The following is a 24,686-nucleotide window of genomic DNA, read 5'->3' on the forward strand; positions in this document are numbered from 1 at the left end:
ATGCTCAGCCTATCCTAGCTCTCCACTGAGCTTTGCTCCAAGAAATTTGAAGAGAAATGGTGCTAGAATCCACAAACCACCCCTTTTGGAAAAACCCCTTTGTTTTCTCTCTTTTTCTTTTTCTTCCTTTTTCTTTCTTTTCCACAACCATCTTACTCTCTCTATCAATCCCACTAAGTATATAAAGCCTTAATAAACTTATCTCTAAGAAGCCAATTGATCAAAATGCCCTCCCTATTAATTCTAAACCCTTTTGTCCATGTAGGGCCATTTTAGTCATTTTACCCAATTCCCGCTAATTCCTCAAGTGTCTCTAATATTTTCCCATTGCTTCCCAATACCTGATAAATCACCAAATAATATTCCTCGATATCAAAATTAATCTCAATATATTCTCTAAATTCCTGTTTATACCCCCAGGCCCGCCCCAGGCCAGGTATAAATTCTCGCCTGGACTTTTCCGCTAATCTGCTCTCTCTCTCTGGGATCGTCTCGAGTCACAAATCACAGATACATCCACATCACAATGTGGTCTCAACAATCATCACATAACAATACAGTTATGCCCAAAATGGCCAAAATTACAATTATGCCCTTCTAACACAATCAGGGCCTACATGCATACTAATACACATAGTCATGCATCTCAAATATTCAAATAGTCGTATAACATGCTTTAAATCATAACCATGCATTTTACTCATTAAATTCACACATAAATCCCAATATGCCCTCCAGGCACACTAATCAAGGCCCTTAAGCCTTATTAGCGAATTTGGGTCGTTACAGCCTTGATTAGTGTGCCTGGAGGGCAATAAATGATTTTATATGCTTTAATATGTTAATGGGTGAATTAATGTGAATATATGATAGTGATGCATGTTTAGTGAGTTAAATGTGCATGTGGGCCCCGACTGGATATTAGGGGCATGAATGTGTTTTATGTTATATATATGTGATATGTCTGTGCAGCACGATCCGAGACAGTCCTAGGGGGCGGTTAGCCAGAGAGTCACAACAGGGTTGAGATTCCGACTCGGGGCAAGTCGAGGGGTAATTTGGGTACTAGGTGTGTTATGGGAATATCGGGACATGAAAATAAATATTTGGAGATATATTTGAGGATAGAATGTCTAGGCGGGAATATTGGGGAAATTTACCATTTTGCCTTCAGGGATGTTCTGGTACCCCAAGCCTTGAGGTAACCCTTTAGATTTAAGTCAATAAAACAAAAAGATGAATTATTTAGAAACCTAGGAACCGACTTTTACTTCTCTTCTCAGCCAAGGCTAGTTTTATTTCTTCCCTTCTCTTTCTCTCTCTAGGATAAATACAAGGAAAACTATGGGAATCAACTTGAAGGTCTAAGGAGTTCAGCTGGGTTTTAAGGAGCTAGGAGCTTGGGGGAATTAAGGTTCAACCTTAGGGGTTTAATTCAGCAAGAGGTAAGCTTTTTCATGGAAGTTATGCTTAAGTTTCAGCTGTGTTTTCAAGTTTTTCATGTGGGTAGAATCTAATTTGTTCTTGAGATTTTAGTTGGATTTTGGAACAGATTTTTGTTGAGGTTTTAGTGTTGATAATGAGCTGGTATGTATGTGTTAAATATATGGGTTTGATAGGTGAGTTTTGGGTGAATTAGCTTGAGGAAAGGTGTGGAAAAATGGTGGAAAATCAGGGTTCGGTGGGGAGCGCCGCGGCCCTAGGAGGGGTGCGCCGCGGCCCGTGTGCGCGCGCGGCCATGGAAGGGCGAGAAGGTTCATGCGCGCCGCGGCCCGTGTGGGGGTCAGTGAGGTGCTAGCCTTTGTTTCGAGGCTAGCCGCGACTCTTGTGGGTGGGGTCGCGGCCCTTTGTGCCAGTTTGAGTTTTAAGGGTATTTTAGGCTTGGGAACTCAAGGGGTAAGGCTCGGGATGGATTTTATCACCCGAATTAATAGAATTCAAGGACCCGGAGGTTAGGGTTATGGCTCTAAGTTATTTATTGGATTAGAATTTTATGGATGAACATTGTTAATGTGTTGTGACTAGGGTTTTGGCGAGGCTCACGTTAGAGGACTGTGCTCGGGGCATCGATGCTCAGAAAGCTCGGAACTCAGGTAAGAGAACCCTTGTTCCCATGGAGATTGTGTACAGGGCTGAGCCCAGTGTGTTTGAATGGATTGATATGTAGGGCTGAGCCCAATGTGTTTGCATGAATTGATATGCAGAGCTGAGCCCAGTGCGTTCGAATGGTTTGATATGCAGGGCCGAGCCCAATATGTTAGAACTGTGGGGCGTAGCCCTTTATCTAATTATGCTAGAATTCTGTACTTGCTTGTTATGCTATGTATGTTATGATGTGAATGGTCGGCTTGAGCCGGGAGCGGTGTGGACCGAGAACGGCAAGGGGCCGGGAGCAGCGTTGAGCACGTGGAGTGCGAGTTGCCAGGGCGAGTCCCTAGAAGGATACCTGGGATATTCTCACGGCGTGGGCCACGAACCCAGGGCTTGGTAAACGCCTGGGGCGGCTAGGCCGTATGTGTTTAGCCATTGGTGGCCTTTTTATATGCTTGTTATACGTGTTGCATATGTTATCTGTTTGTGGGTTCTCTTGCTGGGCTTCGGCTCACAGATGCTCTATGGTGCAGGTAAGGGTAAAGAGAGAGAAGATCAACCAACCATGAGTATAGAAGATGTGGGGCGGCGTGTACATGTTTGGCCAGCATGGCTGCCTCGGCCAGAGAATTTTGGGAGATGCTTGTAAATAAACTCTGATTTTGTCGTTTAGTCGACTTGGTTTAAGTAATATGTTGTAAACATTTCTAAACTATATTTTGGGATCCCAAGTGTAAACTTTTTTTGATTTTCTATGGAAATTATTATTTCTAAGGTTTTTCCTCTGTTTATATCTTAATTACACTGTTTGATCTAAAACCTCGATTAGCGAGATGAAAGCACGTTTTTAAACTCACTTAGTAACGGCTCTAAGGAAGTAGGGCGTTACATTTACGCCATTATAGAATCTGGGGGTGTCCTGCCCACATCCTGAGGAAAAAGGAGCTAGAACTGCGAATCGAATTTTGCATGTTTGTTTGCTATCTTAAAGGTACTCGGGGTAGAATTTTCTATAGTCATTCAGAAAAGAAAGTGTTTACTTCTACAAATGCTACTTTTCTGTAAATGACTATGTCCAAAACTTCAAACTGCGCAGAAAAGTAGTTTTGGAGGAGATGGTTGAATAATTGACTCCAACCAATGTTCCATCGTCATCAATGCGAGTTGATGATGAAATTCCTACTCTTCATGTCCAACCGACGCAAGTCGATTTAAATGAAGAAAGTACCATTGTTCCTGAACAAACAGTCACAGAGCCTCGTCGTAGTGGGAGAGTTTCTAGGAACCTAGTTCGCTATGGTTTGGATGGTGAAACCAATATGGTTGTTGGTGACACTAGTGACGATGATCCATTTCCTTTCAAATAGGCAATGGCTAGCCTTGAAAAGGAACTATGGCTCGAATCCATGAAACAGGAAATGGAGTCCATGTACTCAAATTCCGTCTAGGATCTTGTGGACATAGTGACTTTAGGGTCATTGGGTGGAAGTGCATCTACAAGAAGAAACGAGGTGTTGATGGAAATATCGAAACTTATAAAGCTGGATTAGTGGCAAAACGTTATACTCAAAGAAAAGGTGTGGATTATGAGGAAACTTTTAGTTTGTTAGCCATGCTCAAGTCCATTCACATCCTCATATCCATAGCAGCCGCTCTCGACTACGAGATCTGGCAAATGGATGTCAAGACAACTTTTCTTAATGGGAAGTTTGACGAAGTCATTTATATGGATCAGCTAGAAGGATTTAAAGTTGTTGGACAAGAAGGAAAAATTTGCAAGTTAAATAGGTCAATTTATGGACTTAACCAAACTTCTCGTTCCTGGAATCTTAGGTGTGATGAAATAATCAAAACGTATGGCTTTGAACAAAATATTGATGAGCCTTGTGCTTACCAACTGAAGGCAAATCAAATATTGGTATTCCTGCTACTTTATGTAGATGATATCTTACCCATTGGAAACAATGTTAAGAAATTATCAGATGTGAAGAATTAGCTAAGCACTCAATTCCAGATGAAGGATTTGGGTGAAGCAAGTTATGTTTTAGGTATCCAGATCATTAGGGATAGAAAGAACAAACTCTTAGCTCTATCTCAAGTAGCTTACATAGATAAAGTGCTTGAACGTTTCTCAATGACAAATTCCAAGAGAGGACATCTACTGTCTCGCCATGGAATTCATCTTTCAAAGAATCACTCTCCCCAGACTTCTGAAGAGGAAGATGCAATGAGAAAATTTCCTTACGCATCTGTAGTTGGAAGTCTGATGTATGCTATGTTGTGTACTAGACCAGATATCTACTATGCAGTAGGAGTAGTGAGCAGCTATCAGTCAAACCTAGGACCAGAACATTGGATAGCAGTTAAGCATATCCTGAAGTACTTAAGGCGAACTAGGGATTATATGTTAGTCTACAAGGGTGGTGTTCTGAACCTTGTAGGCTACACTGATTCAGATTTTCAGACTGATGTCGATGACAGGAAGTCTACTTCTGGAATTGTGTTTACTCTTTGGGGTAGAGCTGTGATATGGAGAAGCGTAAAGTAATCTACGATCTTAGATTCCACCATGGATGTTGAATACATAGTAGCTTCAGAAGCAGCTAAGGAAATAGTCTGGCTAAAGAAGTTCTATTCAGATCTTGGAGTTATTCCATAAATGGATAAACCGCTTGTGTTGTTTTGTGACAACACAGGAGCAATAACCAACTCGAAAGAACCTCGAAGTCACAAGAGGAGTAAGCATATAGAAATGAAGTATCACATAATTCGAGAATATGTGGCTAGAGGAGATGTGAAGGTTATGAAGATTGCATCTGAAGACAATCTTGCAGATCTGTTTACGAAGACATTGCCAGAAGCAACATTTGATAAGCATATCAATGAAATGGGATTAGTAGAATTAAGGCATTAGTTTCAATTAGTGCAAGTGGGAGTTTGTTAGGATTTTATGCCCTAATTAAAACTCAATTTCTTTGTAATCTCATTTATTATCAATAAAAGAATAGTAATCATTTTTTGACTTGGTCAATCACTTTGTTCACATGTTTTATTTTCATGATTATTTGTATAATATAAACTTCTATTAATCCCAAGCATATAGCTAATCGTATTTATAGTGACATAATCAAAGTGGAATATACATATGATTATATGTTCAAATATAAGTTAGTCATAAGATTAGTCAGTGCACAAGATCTACGCTAACTTGTCAATCTATGATATGATCTACTTACACATTGTAGTGTTGTGTTCTTTCCAGAACATTAGCTAAGTAGATAAGATCAGATGTATTTGTACATCGGACTGGATTGATATTAACAATAGATAAGATAAGTAAACATACAGTTATTATCTATACTAGTCATATCATATAGTTGACTATAGGTCAATTCAATCTCAATTCTGAGTGGTTAGTTTTCTAACTGATTATATTATTTGAGTTCTTTGACTTGTTCGTTACCAGCCTACCCTACGGACTAGCCCATACTTACATCTTGGGAACTCGGTAGTATAATTGAGTTGGAGTGTTAACCATGGATAAGAACATCTATAGCTTCTGATGAATAAGTGAAACGATGATTTCCTTTTAGTTTGGTTCAAGGTGCTAAATGATAGAGATCTCAATTCAGTAATTAATATTAGTTTACTGAAATATCATTTACAAGGATTTAAGTATTTTAAGGATAAAATACAATGAGGGGTGAAACGATATTTTAGTCTCATCTCATTGTAGACCGTCTATAGAGGATTGAGTGACAATTATGGTTGTAACAATGGACAATTAATAACGCATTTATATTGTTTATAGAGCATTCTATGAATTCAAGAGTGCAATTCTGAGTCTTTAGTGGAGTCACAAGAAATTAATAAGTTAATAAATTTATTTGTTAAATTTATGATAATTTATTGGAGCTTGATTTCATAGGCCCATGGTCCCCACTGTACCTTGGATAAAATCATCTAGATAGTCTCAATTAATTGATTTAATTATCAAAGTTGACCAGGTCAATTTTGGATAGTTTCAGAGAGTTACACAATTTAGAAAAAAAAGAGAAATTATGGCAGTTTTATTAATTAAGATAAATTGGTATCTAAATTAATAAATAAGTTTAAATCAATGTTCAAATTATAAATAATTAATTTGATATATGATTTAATTAATTAAATCAATAAAAAATAATACAAGCATTTATTTTAAGTCCAATTGGCTTATAATTAAATGGAAAATTTTACCGGCTTAAAGCCTATGATAATTTCAACCATTAGGCTGATATTATCTATTATTTTATTGATTTTTTTAATTAAAATAAAGGACCTAATTGAGCCTATAAAATGAATGCCGAGTGAGAGTTGAAATCAGATTTTTGAGAGACAAGTTTTTGAGAAGATCTAGTCTTGATGCTCTAGGTTTTAGATTCTCTCTACAGCACAGGTCCTTTTCTAAGCCTCAATTTTTCTCTTCTATTCTTCTTCTCTTTGTATCTATCTCATGTGTTAAGAATTGTCCACTCTAGTCTAGGTGATTCTAAGGATACTTTAGAAGACTGTGAAGAAAATTGAAGAACGGTTCTAGGCTGAAATTTGATGAAAGTTTTTGTGATGCATAACTTTTCACTCGGATGTTAATTTGAAGTGTTTTTTTTTTCTCAATTTTGGTATTTTTTTCGAGATCTACATGCTTGGAATGTTTAAAAATCCAACTTTGGGATGTATAGAACACAAAAGTTTAATTATTATAGAACACAATAATTAAACTTTGGTCAACCGTAATAATTAAACTTTTGTGTTCCATACATTCAAAATTTGGATTTTTAAATATTCCAATCATGTAGATCTCGAAAAAAAAAATACCTCAAACTGACATACGAGTGAAAAGTTATGCATCACCAGAGTTTTTATCAAATTTCAGCCCAAATTAATGTAGTGTTAATGCATCGTTAGGCATCGTTTTTTGACCTAAAACTATGTTTTTAAGCCACCATCGTTAATGCATCGTTTTTTGGCCTAAAACCATGTTTTCAAGCCACCATCGCATATGCATCGTTAAATATTATTTTTCTATAATTTTTTAAGTTTTAGATCTAAAAAAAATGCAAACAAAACCAAAAAATCCTATACACACGTGTTCAAAATCCATAAATTAATGTCTTGGGTCAATCTTTCATTCGATTTAAGTTTTGGAATTTATTTTTCATCATTAAAATAAAAAAAAAATAGCTTCAATGGTGGTAGAAGATGACGGCTTCAATGATGGTGGGAGGTGGGGGCATCAATGGCGTTGGTAGCATGGAAAGGCGGTGGTGGTAGTGCCGTAGTGATAGAGAACGAGAGAGGGATTGAGAGAGAAAAATGGATTGTTAATGAAATTGATATTTTTGTCAAAAAAATGACTGATGACATATAAATGTAATAATTATTAAAGTTGACATACTAAAAATTATCACCCATGTTAATAAGCATAATTAGTAAGTTCAAAAAAAGTTCGCCAAGATTGCAGTAAGCACGTCTTTTTAAATTTTCTTGTGAAACAGATATGCAACGAAGTCCTACTTAATCCACATCTTATTTTTAATTAACCCTAAAAAAATTTTATATTTTAAAATCAATTAAAATTAAGTTTAAAATATTTACACCTGGACCAATGAAAGTGACACATGGCAGCCCAATAATCATATCCTTTAACCTCTGTACCCGCAGAGACTTCAGCCTCTTAAATTTTATTTTTTTATAAGCATTTCTTATCAATTTTGTGAATTAAAAATTTTCTTAAAATTAAACAAAATAACATCCAAACCTCAGACCCCTTCTAAAGAGTTAAGACCTCTGTAATCATGAAGTCAGAAAAGGACCTTTAAAAATTTTGAATTTTGGTTTATTTTTCAAATGCTACTCTGATTATTTAACCGACTGTTAAAAGAAAAATCTGATTATTTAACCCTCCTCTGAACCTCTGACGCAAGGGAAGGGAACTATATGAATTTAGAAATGTATCCTCCTGCAGGTGCTAGATACTTAAAATTTCATTTTGTTATGCCAAACAAGAAGAAAGTGTAGCTTAAAATTAAGCAGCATACATATAATAAATCACAATACAATAGTTCTTTCAGAGCTGAGATGAAATTTATGTTCTAGTTCGAAGGATACAAAGTCTCGCACAAGACGCAAACAGTAATTGATAGCTAGATCATCATTGTATGTTCATTGGGTCTGGACTGGATGTGTTCAATATGTCTAGTAATGAATTATGGGGCTCCAGCTCCTCGTGCCAGAGTGGAAGTTTGTCTCCAGGGTAGAAGTTCCTTGTCACTCCCTCAGAATTAATCTGCAAAAGCACTAAATTTGTAAGCTTACAAGAATAACTTTCCTTGGTCACAATCAGTGTTTTGAGGAAACTCTTACAATGACAGTACGAACAACACCTCCACTTGCACCGTCACGAGCAATGGCAAGGGAAACTGCCTTCACCACCAGTTCCTGTAGCAGATCATCAAATAAATATTAGTAAAAAAAAAACGGTTCTATTGATTACCATTTGGCAATCAAGATCTCTATGCTATCATGCTTGTTATTGAATGCATTAATTCTAGCATGGACAAGTGTCGTGAAAATCAGGAGACAAATTAACACCAAAATCCATTCAAAGGAGTTGTTGCTTCTAGCACTTGCATACTGATAGAAATACATACCTCAGCCTCCTCTTTGGTCATTCCTTCTTTCCACGCTTGGTCAAAGAATCCATACAAATAACTAGAGCCAGATCCTGCAACAACACAATTGTCAAACAGGTAATCTTTGGAGACACAATCAGACAGTAGAGCTACGCATTTATGCAAAAAGGTTTCTATTTTAAATAACTCTTAACAGAAGTGTGGTGAACAACCCTCACAAAGAAGAGTTTGACGGGTCCTAAATCAGACCACAAGATGCTAAATCCTGCTATTTTTGAACTCAAGAATGAAATGATCCAAACATAGTTGAGGTACATTCAGTCTCAACCAATTAAGAATGAAAGCCAAACGCAATGCAAAGATACCAGTAGAGTAGAGGTTCAAATGATTTGTAGCTAAGAAAGAAATGCAAAATACTGTAAAGCTTGACAACCAAAATTGAGAGGGAAATTATACAAGAAGATAACATACCACCAATAGAGAATGGCTGCTCTACTATGGTTCCACCGAGAGGAACTCCATAGATTTTACCACCTTCGTACTTGTCCCATCCACCAACAATCATACCAGTTTGCAACATATCCTGCGATCTCCAAAAGATTATGGTAAACTATATACACATAAACACGAAAAACTTTGTTCTAAACAATAAAAATTAAACCATTGAACATAATAACTACCTACCCATTATTTAAAGAACAGGGGGAAGCACTAACAACTCTTTTATTACATTTGTAAGTCGAAGAATGTTTAATGAAGTACAAAAAATTGAAGCAATCTCCAAATGAAATAAAAGTGTTGCAATGCATGAATGAACTAACTGATCCCCCTGATACATTATGACTAAACAATTAATGCCAATATATGTGAGACAGTGCAAAAAGGAATAACAAAACTAAGACATGAAATATAAAAGAATCCTGCCAAGTAGGAAATTCTAAAAAGGTAAACATGCTTAATCGGTTACTCTCCACAATCTCTATCAACAAAACATTTGGCTAAGCAAAAGCATTGATCAATGATTCTTTATTCAGTCAGTGAGAATAATAAAAACTGTTTTACCAACCAAAAGAATAGATAGATAAATAATTTGGCATCAATCAGTGATCTCTATCTATTCAATCAGTGAGAATAATAAAAACTGTTTTACCAACCAAAAGAAAAGATAAAGAATTCAGCAGCTGAGAATACTAATAACATCAGTGGCGTTTAAACTGGTATCTCCTACATTCATTTAAAAATTAGAAATAATATAAGCTCCACAACGATAAATATTGAATACCCCTCTCAAAATACGAAAAAAAATGTTTGCACTTCATGTTTGTATATATCTTAGTACTTGGGAAATGAAATTCTTCAGAAGCGCATACAATTAGAGAAGACTATTGAACATTCTTTTGACCTTTTGATGACTATTTACGCTAGAAAATTCAATACCCTCATATAGGACGAACGAAAAATAATAAAACCAAGAAAGAAAAAAAGCACCAGTGAACTGGCCATGCAACATGAAAAATGTAATACAGAGAATACAAAAATAATGAAGGGGCAATTTCATTTTAGTTAAGCAAAAGAAGGTTATTTGGACAAGGAAAAGGTTAAAAATCCTAACCTTGTTATTATAAGACAAAAGCCTGATGAGATTCGCAGCAACTTTGACGGTTGCAGGTTGCCCTAGCTGTATCCTGTTGATCATAAACATTACATAATGATAAAAGCATCAACATATATACTTGTAAGTTGTAACCATGGGTAACACGGCTTCATATCAACAAGGTTTAAACAACTAAGGCCGTGTATCATCAATCTGTACGTGTAAATGATCTAAAGACAAAACAAGTATATAATTAACTCACGTGTGCTGATGAAGAAAATAACGCACATAGTCCGAAACAATCTGAGAATCAGCAGCCTGCATAATGCAGATAGCCTCGAAGGTGTAAGCCGAAAAATATTATATCTCTACAAGACTACAACAGTATCTTCAGGACTAATATGGCTATGTATGTATAAGAAAAGCTGGTAAAGAACAAAGATTTTAGGATAAAGAAAAAATTTTAAATCATAAAAATTGGAATTTGAGTCTGTATTGGAATAAATCAAGCTAAATCGGTTTCAGGGTATGATTACTTCAATAAACACACTAATAAAAGAAAAGAAAGAAAAAAAATTATTACCGATCCGGAGCGACAAACGTAGACATTATCAGTGAGCTGAGTAATCTTGTCCGATGCACGGTTAGCAACATAAACACCTATACATATAAATAAAACAGCATATAATGCATTAATTAGACACACACACACACCCAAAAAAGGACAATTACTTAAAACACAATTTAATATCATCCTGGTAAAGTACCACCAAATAAACCCCTTTAGGTGCAAGAACCATACAAACCCCCAACACAATACGATGAATCACAAAAAAATTTCGCTCGCACTGTGTTTTGATTCGAATAAACAAGAACAAAAATGTAGAAAAAAGATCATGATTAGGGTTAGGGTTAGGGTTAGGGTTAGGGTTCGGAAAGGGCGAGTACCAGTGCTAGTTCGTGAATCGGCTCCGAGAACAACGCCGCCGTTATAAGTAACACCGATGATGGTGGTACCCATGGAGTGTGGAGAATCGAGATCCACCTTCAAATCCATTTTCGATTCTATTTTGGGGGCAAAAGAGAAAAACTCAAGCTCAGAGTAACTGTGAGACGAACTGATATACGAATGAAAGAAAAATTTGCAGTATTTGAGCCGATTGAAAACGAAATGGGGTTTTCTTTTCGTTTAGGCCCTGACTTGAGCAACAAGTTCTTTTCTCTTTTTCTTTTTCTTTTTCTTTTATGAATTTGGGCTCCTCATTATAATCTGAAGCCGGCCAACCTTATGTTGTATATGGACCTAAGCTACACATAAAGCCCATAGTTGACTCTTGGCCTTTTTCAAAGGGATTTTTTCATGCGGAAATTATGTGGGATATGGAATTCTTTCCTTTCTTTTCATAAATATGGTCATTTTAAAATTATTCTTAATCTGTGCTTTTTTCTAACTTAAACTTAAGTTAATTATGTCCATATTTTTAAGTTTTTTTTAAATAAAGCCATATTTTCTTCATTAGTTTAGTTTATAGAAATTTGTATTATTATTATTTTTTTACATATTTTTATACTTACCTTATATTTTTTTAAGTTTTTTTTTGTGATTGTGTAATTATATTTTTAAGTATCATGCTTGTTTTTTCTTTTTATTATTATAAGAAAATATTGCTTTCATTGTAAAAAAAACTTGACGCAAAAGTCATACAACCAATAACTCTATCCAAAAAGAAAAGATCTCCAACAACTATTATCAAGCTGAGAGTCCAAATATGGGCAACTTTATTATTGTAATTCATAAATATCATCTCTAATAATAAATAAATATTATATATATGTATACATTTTCTTGTGGTTAGATTTTATTTGCACTTTTCACGAATTGTTATATAATTATATTTAATTACTTGATAATACTTTGACAAAAGTGAATATCATTTTTGTTACTTATTTGGTGATAAGTCCTGATTTTCCCACTAGTCAACAACACTTGGATCATTATATATTTATATATAGAGAGAGAGACAAAAGAGTCTAAACCAAAATGGTTAATTATATGTGTATAAGCATAATGAGAAAAAGGGTTTTGAGTTATGAATTTATAGAATTAAGTGCATATGCCTAATAAGAATAAGGGCTAACATGGTTATGACTTGTTTAAGGGTTATTTTTATAGTGTCCAAAAGTATCACGTTATTTTTTCTTCTTATCTTTACTATTCTTATAGATTGTCAAGATCAGGTTATTTTTTATTATTGTCATTGTTGCATTTCTAATTGTTTCATATTACTCTTTTTTTTTATAGGGTTAAAAAAATATTATGTTGTTGTCATTCTTATACTTATAATTATTCTAAGTTATTTTTATGGTATCCAAAAAGTATCGGATTATTTTTTGTTGTTATGTTCGTTACTTTTATAGATTGCAAAGTACCAAGTTAATTTTTGTTTTAATATTTTATGCTTGTAATTATTCCATATTAGTTTTATGGTGTTGAAAAAGCATCAGGTTATTTTTTTATTGTTGCCTTTATTATGTTTGTAGTTGTTATATGTCATTTTTACGATGTCAAAAAGTACGATGTTATATTTTGTTGTTGTGTTTATTACTTTTATAAATTGTAAAGTATCATATTATATTTTATTGTTGTCTTTGTTACTGTTGACGCGGTTCTTCGCCAACAGGAAATTTAGAAAAGAAGAGAAAGGGATTAGTGCTAAAGGTGAACCGAAACAGATATATGATCTTAGGAAAAGAAATAGCTACTCGAGACACGTTTTTTAAGTGGTTCGAAGGTTAAAATCCTTCTACTCCACTAGTCGATATTATTGCTATATTAAGGGGATACAATTATAGGGTGTTTGTTACAAGAGAGAATCCAACCCTTATCAACTCCCAAGGTCTCCATATTTATAGGAGAAGGCACCTGGGAGTTGGTAAGAAGGTCATCCCGTGACCTTCTTACCCATCATGTTGACTCTGTGATATTCATGATTAATTCCTAAACCTGACACATAAGTGTGGTCAAATCCATAGGTAAGGGGATAATGGGCCGCACGGCCCAACCTAGTTGAGGATGTCTGAATACGCACGTTCCTGCTGCGTGTCCGAGAAGTCAGGGATATATCAGACACGTGATATCTGATATATGCACGTTTACCTTACGTGGCTGACTTTATAAAGGGTCACAGCCTTCAACCCCAGCTCGTACTCCGGGCTGGATGCTTGACCCGACCTTCAGTCGTCGTAGCCCGGACTCTGTCTTTAAGTTATCAGAGGCAAACCCCCAACCATCCTCGAGCTAAGGAGGTATGACCTTATGACGCAACTCTGGTTGCGAGGGATGTCCACAAGATAATCAAGGTTAGGCCGCAGCTCAGCTTGCTAATCAGCCCGTGGGAAAATCAGGTCGTACATCTGCCCCCCAAGCCCCTGCTCGTGGCACACGATGTCGGATAAGGCCACAGTAGGGGCTTTTAGGCTTCCCCGCGAACTCTTCGCCTTCCGCTCTTCACGCAGGCATTTGACACGTGGAACATCGTGGTTGGCGACGGTACGTCTTCCGAGAACCGCATTTAATGGCCTAGCCTACGCCCAGCCGTCGTTTCATATTTTGAGTGGAGGGCCTTGGATCCCACATCAGGGCCATCCAACGGCCCTTCTAACGTGGCCCTTCGCGTATATATAAAAGGGGTGGCCACCCTATGCATGGGCCACCCTTTTACTCGAAATTTCTCAGAAACTCTCTCCTTCTTCTCTCTTCATCTCAGAAGAAAAACCCTCTTCTCTGTGGCCGCCATTTTCTGCATCCAAGAAGCTCAGGCGTGAGGACTCCTCCAAAGCTTTGGACAAGTATTCCGGTGAAGCCCCCACCTAGGCGACACCTTCATCCATCTTCCAATCAAATATCCTGTAAGTTCCCTGACCATGCGTGTTTTGAAAATATTTTTCACTGTAGCTTAGGTAAATATTTACTATAGTCACATGCATGAGTTTACTGGTTTTCGTGGGAATGAAGGGTGAAAGCCTTTTAGGTTAGGGTATTTTGGCCGTAGGAAATTACTTAAGAGTATGGTTTGCAGGATGCCTTTTCTGGGGACAATTTCTGGGTAGGAATTTTGACATATTTTGGGGGCAAAACCGGGTAGCTTAAGGGATACGCTTCACAGGCAGTTTTGCCTTTCATCCCTACTGGAACTTTCCCTCCAAGGCAAAATTTTAATCTGACCCTCCTGACACACGAATTCCGAGTAATCAGGGATCTGTTGGGGGCACAGGCGCGTGTTCATTGAACCGCGTGGTCACACTCTCCACGGGCTGGGCTTATCTCAGCTCATGTAAAGAATGACTTGATCTTCCATATGCTTAGGGCGCCTTTTCTGAAACATTTTCCTTTGTTCATTAGGCGACCTGATGGCACCGAAGAGGAACGCTCCAAAGAAGACAGTTGGCAGCTCGGCATCTCAGCAAGACAAAGGAAAGGCGGTGATACCGGACTCTCCGATCCCCAGCTTTGGGCCGGCAGTGGAGCAGGAGCTCGAGGTGGCTCCTGACGCGTTCTTTGAGGCAGAGAGGATTGTCTCAAAGATCACCGACCAGGTGAAGATCAATAAAATCTTCCTCTCCCAAAACATCGCTTTGGGGAAGGCATCTGTGGTGGCACGACCTCCCGCAGAGGGCGAGCGGAGTTGCGCGCCGCTAGACGAATCGTTCGCGGCCTGGAGCGACGAGCATTTTAAGGCGAGGGCCTTCCTACCACTAGACCAGTACTTCGCTGACTTCCTGAATTATGTGAAGTTGGCCCCCTTCCAGCTCCCCCCCAACTCTTATCGGTTGTTGGCGGGGTTAAGATACTTATTTTTGAAGCACGAGTGGGAGGTTCCCACTCCTGCGGATATTTTGTATTTCTTCTGCCTCAAGGCCAGCTCGGATCAGCGGGGGCGAGGCGATGGGTTTTACTATCTAACCCGATTCCCCAATACGGCTGCGGTCATCGAGCTCCCCAGCCACCCCAATGACTTTAAAGATCAATTCTTTATGTCGACGGGGTTCAGGAACTGCGAGCTCCATTACTTCAATCGTCCTCGTAAGTGCTTTTTATCTCTAGCTCGTAAGTTAGGCTTCGTACAATTCCTGTGTCCCTTTCTGACTTGGACTAATCCTGCAGCTATCTTCGCGAGGACAGAGAAATCTGCGACCCTCGGGGGTCAATACGAGACACTGGCGGGCTTGCCCCCCAGTGAGAAGGACTACCGGGTGCTCGTGACGGACGAGACGATGGTGGCTTGTAAGCTGATTTTCCCAAATCAGACTTTGAATCTAAGGAGGCCTCGGGGGCCTCCCCCAGCTCGCACCTCTATGCCCATCATCGTGGAGGAGGTCGCGATGGACGAGGACGAGGAGGACGAGACTCCACTTGTGAGGAACAGGAAGCGGGCGCTGGAGGTCGCCCAGATAACAGATGAAGAGAGGATCCAGTCCGGAGCAGCCGCGGGTCCCTCGGGCCAAGGTAACCTTTACATGTTTAGGGACTTAGATAGGGCCATTGCCGACCCCCGGCTAGTTAGATTCAACCCCAGACAGCTCGTCCATCATCACCGAAGTGATCCGGACCTGGACACAACCCTGCTCCACTGCGTCGATCGGCTCGTGCTGGACTACCAAGATAGCCGACCTAGGGGTACCGTAGTTGTAGATAGCACCTCATCCTTTAGGTCGATCCTATTCGAGGAGTACGAGACCAACCTTAGGTCCTGGCCATCCCTCAAGGGAGGTGCCGTGGCTCCGGGACTTAGGCAATATGTAGAAGAATCCAGCCCGGAACCAGAGTCGGATCCAGAACTTGCCCCAGCTCGGGAAATAATTGACTTAGACTCTCCCGCAGAAACTCCAGAACCAATGGTCGTAACCATTGGTTCTTCTTCTAGCTCGGGGGGTAGGGCTTACTCCAGCATGCACATACTTTAATTATTCTTTTTCCCCCTTTGTTTTTGGTTTCTATATGATTGCTAAATTTCGTACTAACCATATTTTTGCTTTGGCAGAAGAGATGTCTCAGCCCGAAGAGAGCCTGCGAGGTGCGTTCGCCGGGGCCTCTGGGCCAAAGATGAAGAAGCTCTGGACCTTGAAGAAACCTGCTGGAACTCCCACTAAATCTCCTGCAAAGGAGAAGGAGCAGCTCCCCCCACTCAGGTTGTAGGAAGTAATCCTCCTGCTGCTGGTGGGAACAACATACCCCCACCTCCTCCGCGAGCTCCTATCACCATCTGGGACTCAGAAACGGAGGCCGGGGCTTCGGCGATTGTCTCCCCCGAGGTCCGCATCCCAGTCAATCCCCAGGACTTGGAGAAGATCCCAGAGGCCTTCCGGGGAACTGTGTATGAGTCGGCGAACTACGCCGTCAGCCATATATACAAGTTCACCGAGAAGGAGCTCCAGGCCATTGAGCAATGAGCCCGGTTGGCGTAATGGAGTCTTCAATGGGCATGACCCTAATGGTAAGCTGCCCTATTCTTTTAAAGCTTTTACCATTACACTTTGCCCTATTTTTCCTCTAAGGCAATTTATCTTTCATTTCTCGCAGGGCGTCGTTGCTCTTCACTGGAGCATCGTCAGGGCCAAAACTCAGCTCGAGGATATGAGGACCGAGCACCAGACCTCTCTTCAGGCGGCTAAGACGACTAAGGATGCCTTGGAGACCTCGAAGGCCGAGTTGGAGAAGACCCGCTTGAAGGTCCAGGAGCTCGAGACCTCCCTCGCCACCTCGCGGGTAGACCTAGATACCGCGAAGGTTGAGGCCAAGGCCGCCCTGGAGGCCGAGCAGGCAACTTGGGAAAAGGCCTTGGAAGACCTGTTCTATCATTGCTGGGCCTACAACCCGGATGCTGACTACTCTTTTTTGTCAGCGAGTCTTTGGGAGCGCCTGCTGGCGAAGTTCCAGGCTCGCCTCGACAAGGAGGCGCCCTCCGAGGCCGGGGAGGGCTCTGGTGCAGCTGAGCAAGGCGAGACGGCGACCTCCAAGGGGCCACCTGGCGGAGCTTAGGGCTTTTCCTCTCTTGTGCCCTTCACTATTTTTTATGATTTTTTTGTGTAACCTTTGCATGAGGTGCTTCCACCTCGAGACAATTTGGTTTTATGTTTTTAATTGATCTTCTTGTCTTTTCGCACTTTGGTTACAATAATATTTTTTTTTTGAGAAACTTAGTTCGCGTTAACTTTTATCCATATCTCGAGCTCTTTAGGAAGAACATCAATCAATAGATTTAAATTAACTTCTAAGTTCTATGACCCGGTTATATCCAGGAACTTAATTTGAAAACTTAGTCTGTGTTAACTTTTATCCATATCTCGAGCTCTTTAGGAAGAACAGCGATCAACAAATTTAAATTAACTTCTAAGTTTTATGACCCGGTTATATCCAGGAACTTAATTTGAAAACTTAGTCTGTGTTAACTTTTATCCATATCTCGAGCTCTTTAGGAAGAACAGCGATCAACAAATTTAAATTAACTTCTAAGTTTTATGACCCGGTTATATCCAGGAACTTAATTTGAAAACTTAGTTCGTGTTAACTTTTATCCATATCTCGAGCTCTTTAGGAAGAACAACGATCAACAAATTTAAGTTAACTTCTAAGTTTTATGACCCGGTTATATCTAGGAACTTAATTTGAAAACTTAGTTCGTGTTAACTTTTATCCATGTCTCGAGCTCTTTAGGAAGAACAACAATCAACAGATTTAAATTAACTTCTAAGTTTTATGACCTGGTTATATCCAGGATAGGACTTAGTTAGCGTTAACTCCTATCAATATCTCACGTTTTTTTTTTTTTAAGAAAAACAACGGTCAATCGATATGAGTCAACTTCTAAGTCATTAAGGAGACCTGGTTATATCCAGGTACCATATGCCCCCCCAAGTAACTGGGAAAGGGTCTTTCGTGGTTACTTTAGATTACACTTGAAAACATGTACCAATATAAACAAAAAGCTGATTCTCATTGCTTAATACATAAAAAATGGCCTTCCAGGCCTTACAAGTGAATCATTGATAATATTTCTTTAAATGGATGGCGTTCCAAGTCCGTGGGACTGCCCCTCCATCAAGTCGAGCTAATTTATATGTTCCCTCCTTAATGACCTTGATGACTTGATATGGTCCTTCCCAGTTTGGTCCCAAGACTCCATCTTTGGGATCTTTACCGGCTAGGAAGACTCTCCTTAGGACCAGGTCGCCAACGCTGAAGGCGCGCTTTTTAACTTTGGAGTTGAAATAGCGAATGATTTTCTGCTGATAATGGGCGAGCTGGAGTTGCGAATCTTCTCGCCTTTCATCAACTAGGTCAAGGGAATTGCATAGTAGCTCATAGTTGCGGTCCTAGTCGTAAGACTGGACCCTATGCGAAAGCACTTTAACCTCCACGGGGAGGACTGCCTCACTCCCAAAGGTTAGGGAAAAAGGAGTATGACCCGTAGGAGTCCGATGCGAGGTCCGGTACGCCCATAGGACCTGGGGGAGTTGTTCTGGCCAGACTCCCTTTGTCTCATCTAATATCTTCTTGAGGCTCGCCTTTAGAGTCTTGTTGACAGCTTCGACCTGGCCATTCACCTGAGGATACGCCACGGAGGAGAAACTTTTGACGATTCCGTATCTTTCACAGAACTCGGTGAACAAGTCACTGTCGAACTCAGTACCGTTATCGGAGACAATCTTCTTGGGCAGACCGAATCGACAGATAATGCTTTTAACCACGAAGTCAAGCACCTTTTTGGACGTTATCGTTGCCAGAGGTTCTGCCTCAGCCCACTTCGTGAAATAGTCGATGGCTACCACGGCGTAGCGGACCCCGCCTTTTCCAGTAAGGAGGGCGCCCACCAGATCGATTCCCCAAACAGCGAACAACCATGGGGACGAGATCATCTTCAGCTCGACTGGAGGAGCTCGAGAAACTGCAGAGAATCCCTGGCACTTGTCGCATTTCTTCACGTATGAGATCAAGTCCTTGGACAGAGTTGGCCAATAATATCCCTGCCTAAGGATTTTTAAGGCCAAGCTTTGCCCCCCAGCGTGGTCTCCACAGAAACCCTCGTGCACCTCCTGCAGGATGGTTTTTGCCTCATCTGGAAGAACACACCGGAGGAGAGGTAGGGAGTGCCCGCATTGGTACAACACACCATCGACTATTGTATATCTCGAAGCTTGATACAGGACTCGCCGTGCGTCGTTACGTCCTTCGGGCAGCTTGCCCTCGACGAGATATTCAAGGATGGGGGTTATCCAGGACAGCCTGGCATCGATCATCTCGACCTCTATCCCGTCTCCTTCTATACTTGGTTTTTCCAAGAATTCTATTGGTACCAACCCCAAGGTCTCCGTCTCTCCGGAGGTGGCGAGCTTGGCAAGAGCATCTGCATTAGCGTTCTGTTCCCAAGGTATCTGTTCGATCGAGCCTTGCTCAAACGCAGACAGCTCAGCCTTTACCTTTGCCAGGTAAGCGGCCATCTTGGGTCCCCGTGCTTGATATTCGCCCAGAACCTGGTTTACCACGAGCTGGGAGTCACTGAAGCACTGGACGGAGCCCGCCTTCAACTCTCGGGCTACCCTCAGTCCAGCCAGTAACGCTTCATATTTGGCCTCATTGTTGGAGGCCTTGAACCCGAATCTCAGTGCGGAGTGGAATCTATGTCCCTCGGGGGATATCAAGATGATTCCAGCTCCGGAGCCGTTCTCGTTGGATGAACCATCCACAAAGATCCTCCACGGCGTCCGTGACGACGTGACCTGGGGTGAGTCTGCGGGATCCTCCTGGAATCCCGTGCATTCGGCTACAAAATCGGCCAGGGCCTGACTCGTTATGGAAGTTCGCGGAGTATACATAATCTCGAACTGACTGAGTTCGATGGCCCACTTTAGCAATCGTCCCGATGCTTCAGTTTTTTGCAATACCTGCCTTAAAGGCTGATCGGTCATGACGTGTATCGAGTGGGACTGGAAGTACGATCTGAGCTTTCAAGAGGCCGTGATGAGACAGAACGCCAATTTCTCCATCAACGGGTATCGGGACTCAGCTCCAAGAAGTCTTTTGCTAATGTAATAGACTGGCTTCCTAACTTGGTCTTCTTCTCGTACCAGAACGGCACTTGCTGCGTCCTCGGTAACTGCCATGTAGAGAAAAATAGGCTCTCCTGCTTTGGGCTTGGACAGTACGGGCGACTCGGCAAGATGTGCCTTCAGGTCGAGGAATGCGCTTTCGCATTCTACTGTCCATTCAAACTTCTTGTTTCCTCGGAGCAGGTTGTAGAAGGGCAAACACTTATCGGTGGACTTGGAAATAAACCGGTTGAGGGCTGCTACCCTTCCGGTCAGACCTTGGACATCTTTTCGTGACCTGGGTGAAGGAAGTTCGGGCAGTGATCTGATCTTGTCGGGGTTTGCCTCGATTCCTCGGGTATTGACTATGAACCCCAGGAATTTCCCCGACGCTACCCCGAAAGTGCATTTCTGGGGATTGAGCCTCATACCATATTCCCGTAATATCTTAAAACATTCTTTTAGGTCGGAAACATGGTTATCTGCAGTCTTTGACTTGACTAGCATGTCATCAACGTACACTTCCATGTTTTTTCCGATCTGATCTGCGAACATTCTATTTACTAGCCTTTGGTAGGTAGCTCCGACGTTCTTCAGACCAAAAGGCATGACCTTGTAACAGTAGACATTTTTTGGGGTCATGAAGCTAGTGTGTTCCTGGTCCGCCGGGTTCATCGCGATCTGATTATAGCCCGAGTACGCGTCCATAAAGGACATGACCTCGTGCCCTGCCGTGGCATCTACCAACTGATCAATCCTAGGCAATGGAAAGCAATCCTTAGGGCAAGCTTTATTCAGGTCGGAGAAGTCGATGCAGGTCCGCCATTTCCCGTTAGGCTTCGGGACCAGCACGGGGTTGGCAACCCATATTGGAAACTTGGCTTCACGGATAAAGCCGCATTTCTTGAGCCGGGCCACCTCTTCCTCTAGGGCTTCAGCTCGAGCCGTTCCTAAACGCCTTTGCTTCTGGGACTTGGCGAGAACGCTTTTATCTAGATGAAGCGTATGCATGATGACGCTAGGGATGATCCCCACCATGTCTTCATGGGACCAAGCAAACACGTCCAGGCTATCCCGCAGAAACTTGGTCAGCTCCGTCTTCCTCTGGCTACAGAGGTTTTTCCCAAGCCTGACCGTACGTGACGGATTCTGCAGATCAATGTTCACCTCCTCGATTGCTTGGAGCTCGGACCTGTCCTCGCCTATTCGAGGGTCAATATCTTCCTTGGCGCTTTGAGGTTTTTCAATCTCAGGATCCACTGAGGGTCCCTGAGATTCCTCTTCACCCTGAATGGCCATTGCCAGCTGCCCGGGTTTAGACTTTCCCTTCATGGAAATGTTGTAGCGTTCCCTTGCAGTGAGCTGATCGCCATGGATAGTGCATATTCCCGTCGAAGTAGGGAACTTCATCGCGAGGTGGCGAATGGACGTGACGGCCTCGAAAGCTATGAGTGTAGGTCGTCCTAAAATTGCGTTGTAGGCAGCGGAGCAGTCAACGACCACGAACTCGAGGAGCTTGGAGACCGTCCGAGATCCTTTCCCCAGGGTGATCACTAGCCCGATCGTCCCTATTGCTGCGGATCCTTCTCCCGAAAAACCATACAGCATCATGGAGGTCGCCTTCAGCTTAGTGACGGTCAAACCCATTTTTTCTAAAGTAGACCGGAATAGGAGGTTCACCGAACTTCCATTGTCGATCAATACCCTCCTAACCCTCCGATTAGCAAGCTAAACCGCCACGACCAGGGGGTCATTGTGCGGGAACTAGACACGGTCCGCATCATCTTCTGTAAAAATGATCGGCTGGCTCTCCAATCGCTGCTACTTCGGTAGGCGCTGCTCCATAATGAACTCTTCTCCATTGTGTGCCTTAAGTTCGTTCACGTACCTCTTCTGGGCACCCCTGCTCGTACCAGCCACATGCGGCCCTCCAGATATGGTGGATATCTCCCCTCCATCCAAGGGAGGGGGGACGTCTATATCAATCCGAGACCCGGGCTAACTAGCCGGTACTTCTGGAGCAGGTCGAGCGGCTGGAACCCTGTTTCGCGCATACTGAGCCAAAGGACCGGCTCGGATGAGAGTCTCGATCTCATCCTTTAAGTGCCTACAATCGTCGGTGTTATGGCCAACATCGTTGTGAAAGCAGCAAAACTTGGGCCCTGTTAAGGAATTCGTTAACCGAGCTGACTCCCTTCCTTTGTATATCCTTCCAGAGATCTCCTCCGACGAGGATTCCAGTTCTCATGGCCATGAGCTTGGAGCTATCATCCGCGTCTCTGGCACGAGCAGCGACGTTCACAAATCTGCTCAAGTAGGCCTTTAGAGTCTCACTGAGCTGCTACCTTACGTTAGCCAGGGAGTCGGCCTGACACGGGCGGCCTAAGACGCACGGAATGCCCTCTTGAAATCTGCTGAGAAAGTCTTCCAGGAGCTGATTGACTGTCTTTTACTTTGCTTGAACCACTGCCTGGCAGGTCCAATCAGGGTGGAAGGGAAGATGAGACATCTCAGCTCGGGGCCAATGTTGTGGGCCATCATCAAGGTGTTGAACATCCCCAGGTGGTCCGAGGGGTCTCCGTCCCCGTTGAATTTTGACAAGTGCAGCATACGGAAACCAGATGGGTACGCCGTTGCTGCTATGCTGGGGGCGAAGAGTTCCATTTCGTCCCCTGAATCATATTCATCTTTCTCTTTTTCTAACAGGAGCTTCCTCATCAACTCCTCCATCTGAGTCAGGCGCTCGAGGGTTTGGTCCTGATGTCCATGGTTATTCCGGGGCTGATCAACAGCTCCGGTTCCATTGTACATATTTGGTGGGTTATTGTAACGGCCCAAATTCAGTGTTTAGGCTTAAGGGCCTGGGGAAGTGTGCCTGGAGGGCATGATGGGATTTTGTGTGTGACTTTAATGAGCTTAATGCATGATTACGATTTATTGCACGTTATGTGATTAGTTGATTAATTGAGATGCACGACTATGTGAATTAGTATGCATGTAGACCTGATTGTCTTAGAATGAGCATGATTGTAATCTGGCCATGTTTGGGCATATCTGTGATAATTGTACTATGTGAATTGTGCCATGTGAGTGTGATGTTTTATCAGGATGCACGCATCGAGACGGTCCTAGTGAGCCAGTTAGTCTAAAAGTCACAACGGGATGTTGTACCCGGCTCGGGAGGAGCCTAGGGGTACTTCGGGAATCTTATAAGTTGAGTTGAGAACGAGCGATTAGTTATTGGGTAACTTGGGTAACCATTTGTAACTGTGGTGGGTAACAAGTTTTAAGATAGAAAGTGATAGAATTGAAATAGAAGTGTAAAGACTTAAGTGCCCTTGAAGGTTTAGTTAGGAAGGATTATTAAGAAGGGGTAAAATGGTCTTTTGGCAAGGGTAATAGACAAAAGGCAGCTGGGATATAGGGGGGCACGGTTTGGGGTATTGGGCATTTGAGTGTCTTGATAAAATTTGAAGAGAAGGAAAAGAAGAGTTGAGAAAAGCTAGGGCAAGCAAGAAGAAGAAGAAGAAGAGAAGGAGAAGTGGGAGTCTAGGAGGGGATCAAGGACTTGTGTGGATTCTTCATTTGAGGTAAAGGTTTTATACATATCTAAGTATGGATTTTGTTTTGATTTAAGGAATTTAAATGCCTAAGCTAAACATTGTTGGGTTTTGGGGTTAGTTGCTGAAATTTGAAATCATAGGAGTGGATCTTGGGTGTGTTGATGTTTTGAATTGATTCTAGTGTTTATAGGGTGTTAGATTGTTCATATAAAGTTTGGAATTGAGTTTTGTGGTTGAGATATGTGTTTGGGATGGTTTAAGGTGAGGATTAGAGAGTAAAATGGTGGGTTTTTCTGGGTTCGAAGGGTCGAGCCGCGACATGGTTCTTGGTGAGCCGCGGCCCTTCGAAGAAGTTGTATGCTGATGGAGAAGGGCGGGCCGCGGCATGGCCCAAGCAATGCCGCGGCCCTTACCTGTTTTTGGGCCTTTGAGGGTTCTGTTTGGGGGCTATGCCGCGGCATGGGTGGCCTATGCCGGTGCGCTTAAGGGATTTTGGGATTTTAGGATTTTAGGCTTGGGAATTTAACCTAGGGTGCTCGGGGTTGAGTCTTTTACCATGTTTGGTGAATTTCAACGTTCCGAGTACTAGAACTTGGCCTGGAAGCTCATTTAAGGTTGTTAAAAGTGTCTTTTGTGTGTTGTGACTAGGATTTTGGGAGAGGCTCTTGCTTGTGGACCGTG

The 24,686-nt window shown here is 41.7% G+C and overlaps 1 protein-coding gene across 1 annotated transcript; it reads right to left on the minus strand.

Annotated features, from left to right (window-relative positions):
* Positions 1-8,103: 8,103 nt before the first annotated feature.
* Positions 8,104-11,583, minus strand: LOC133807322 (proteasome subunit beta type-6). The gene is made up of 8 exons (XM_062245578.1): positions 11,305-11,583; positions 10,940-11,016; positions 10,619-10,674; positions 10,375-10,447; positions 9,234-9,345; positions 8,781-8,854; positions 8,494-8,568; positions 8,104-8,416 (listed from the first exon to the last, which is right to left on the minus strand). The coding sequence occupies exons 1-8, from the start codon at positions 11,411-11,413 to the stop codon at positions 8,282-8,284; spliced, it is 711 nt and encodes a 236-aa protein (XP_062101562.1). The 5' UTR covers positions 11,414-11,583; the 3' UTR covers positions 8,104-8,281.
* Positions 11,584-24,686: the final 13,103 nt, after the last annotated feature.

This window comes from Humulus lupulus, chromosome X (assembly GCF_963169125.1).
Source record: "Humulus lupulus chromosome X, drHumLupu1.1, whole genome shotgun sequence".
NCBI classification, from domain to species: domain Eukaryota; kingdom Viridiplantae; phylum Streptophyta; class Magnoliopsida; order Rosales; family Cannabaceae; genus Humulus; species Humulus lupulus.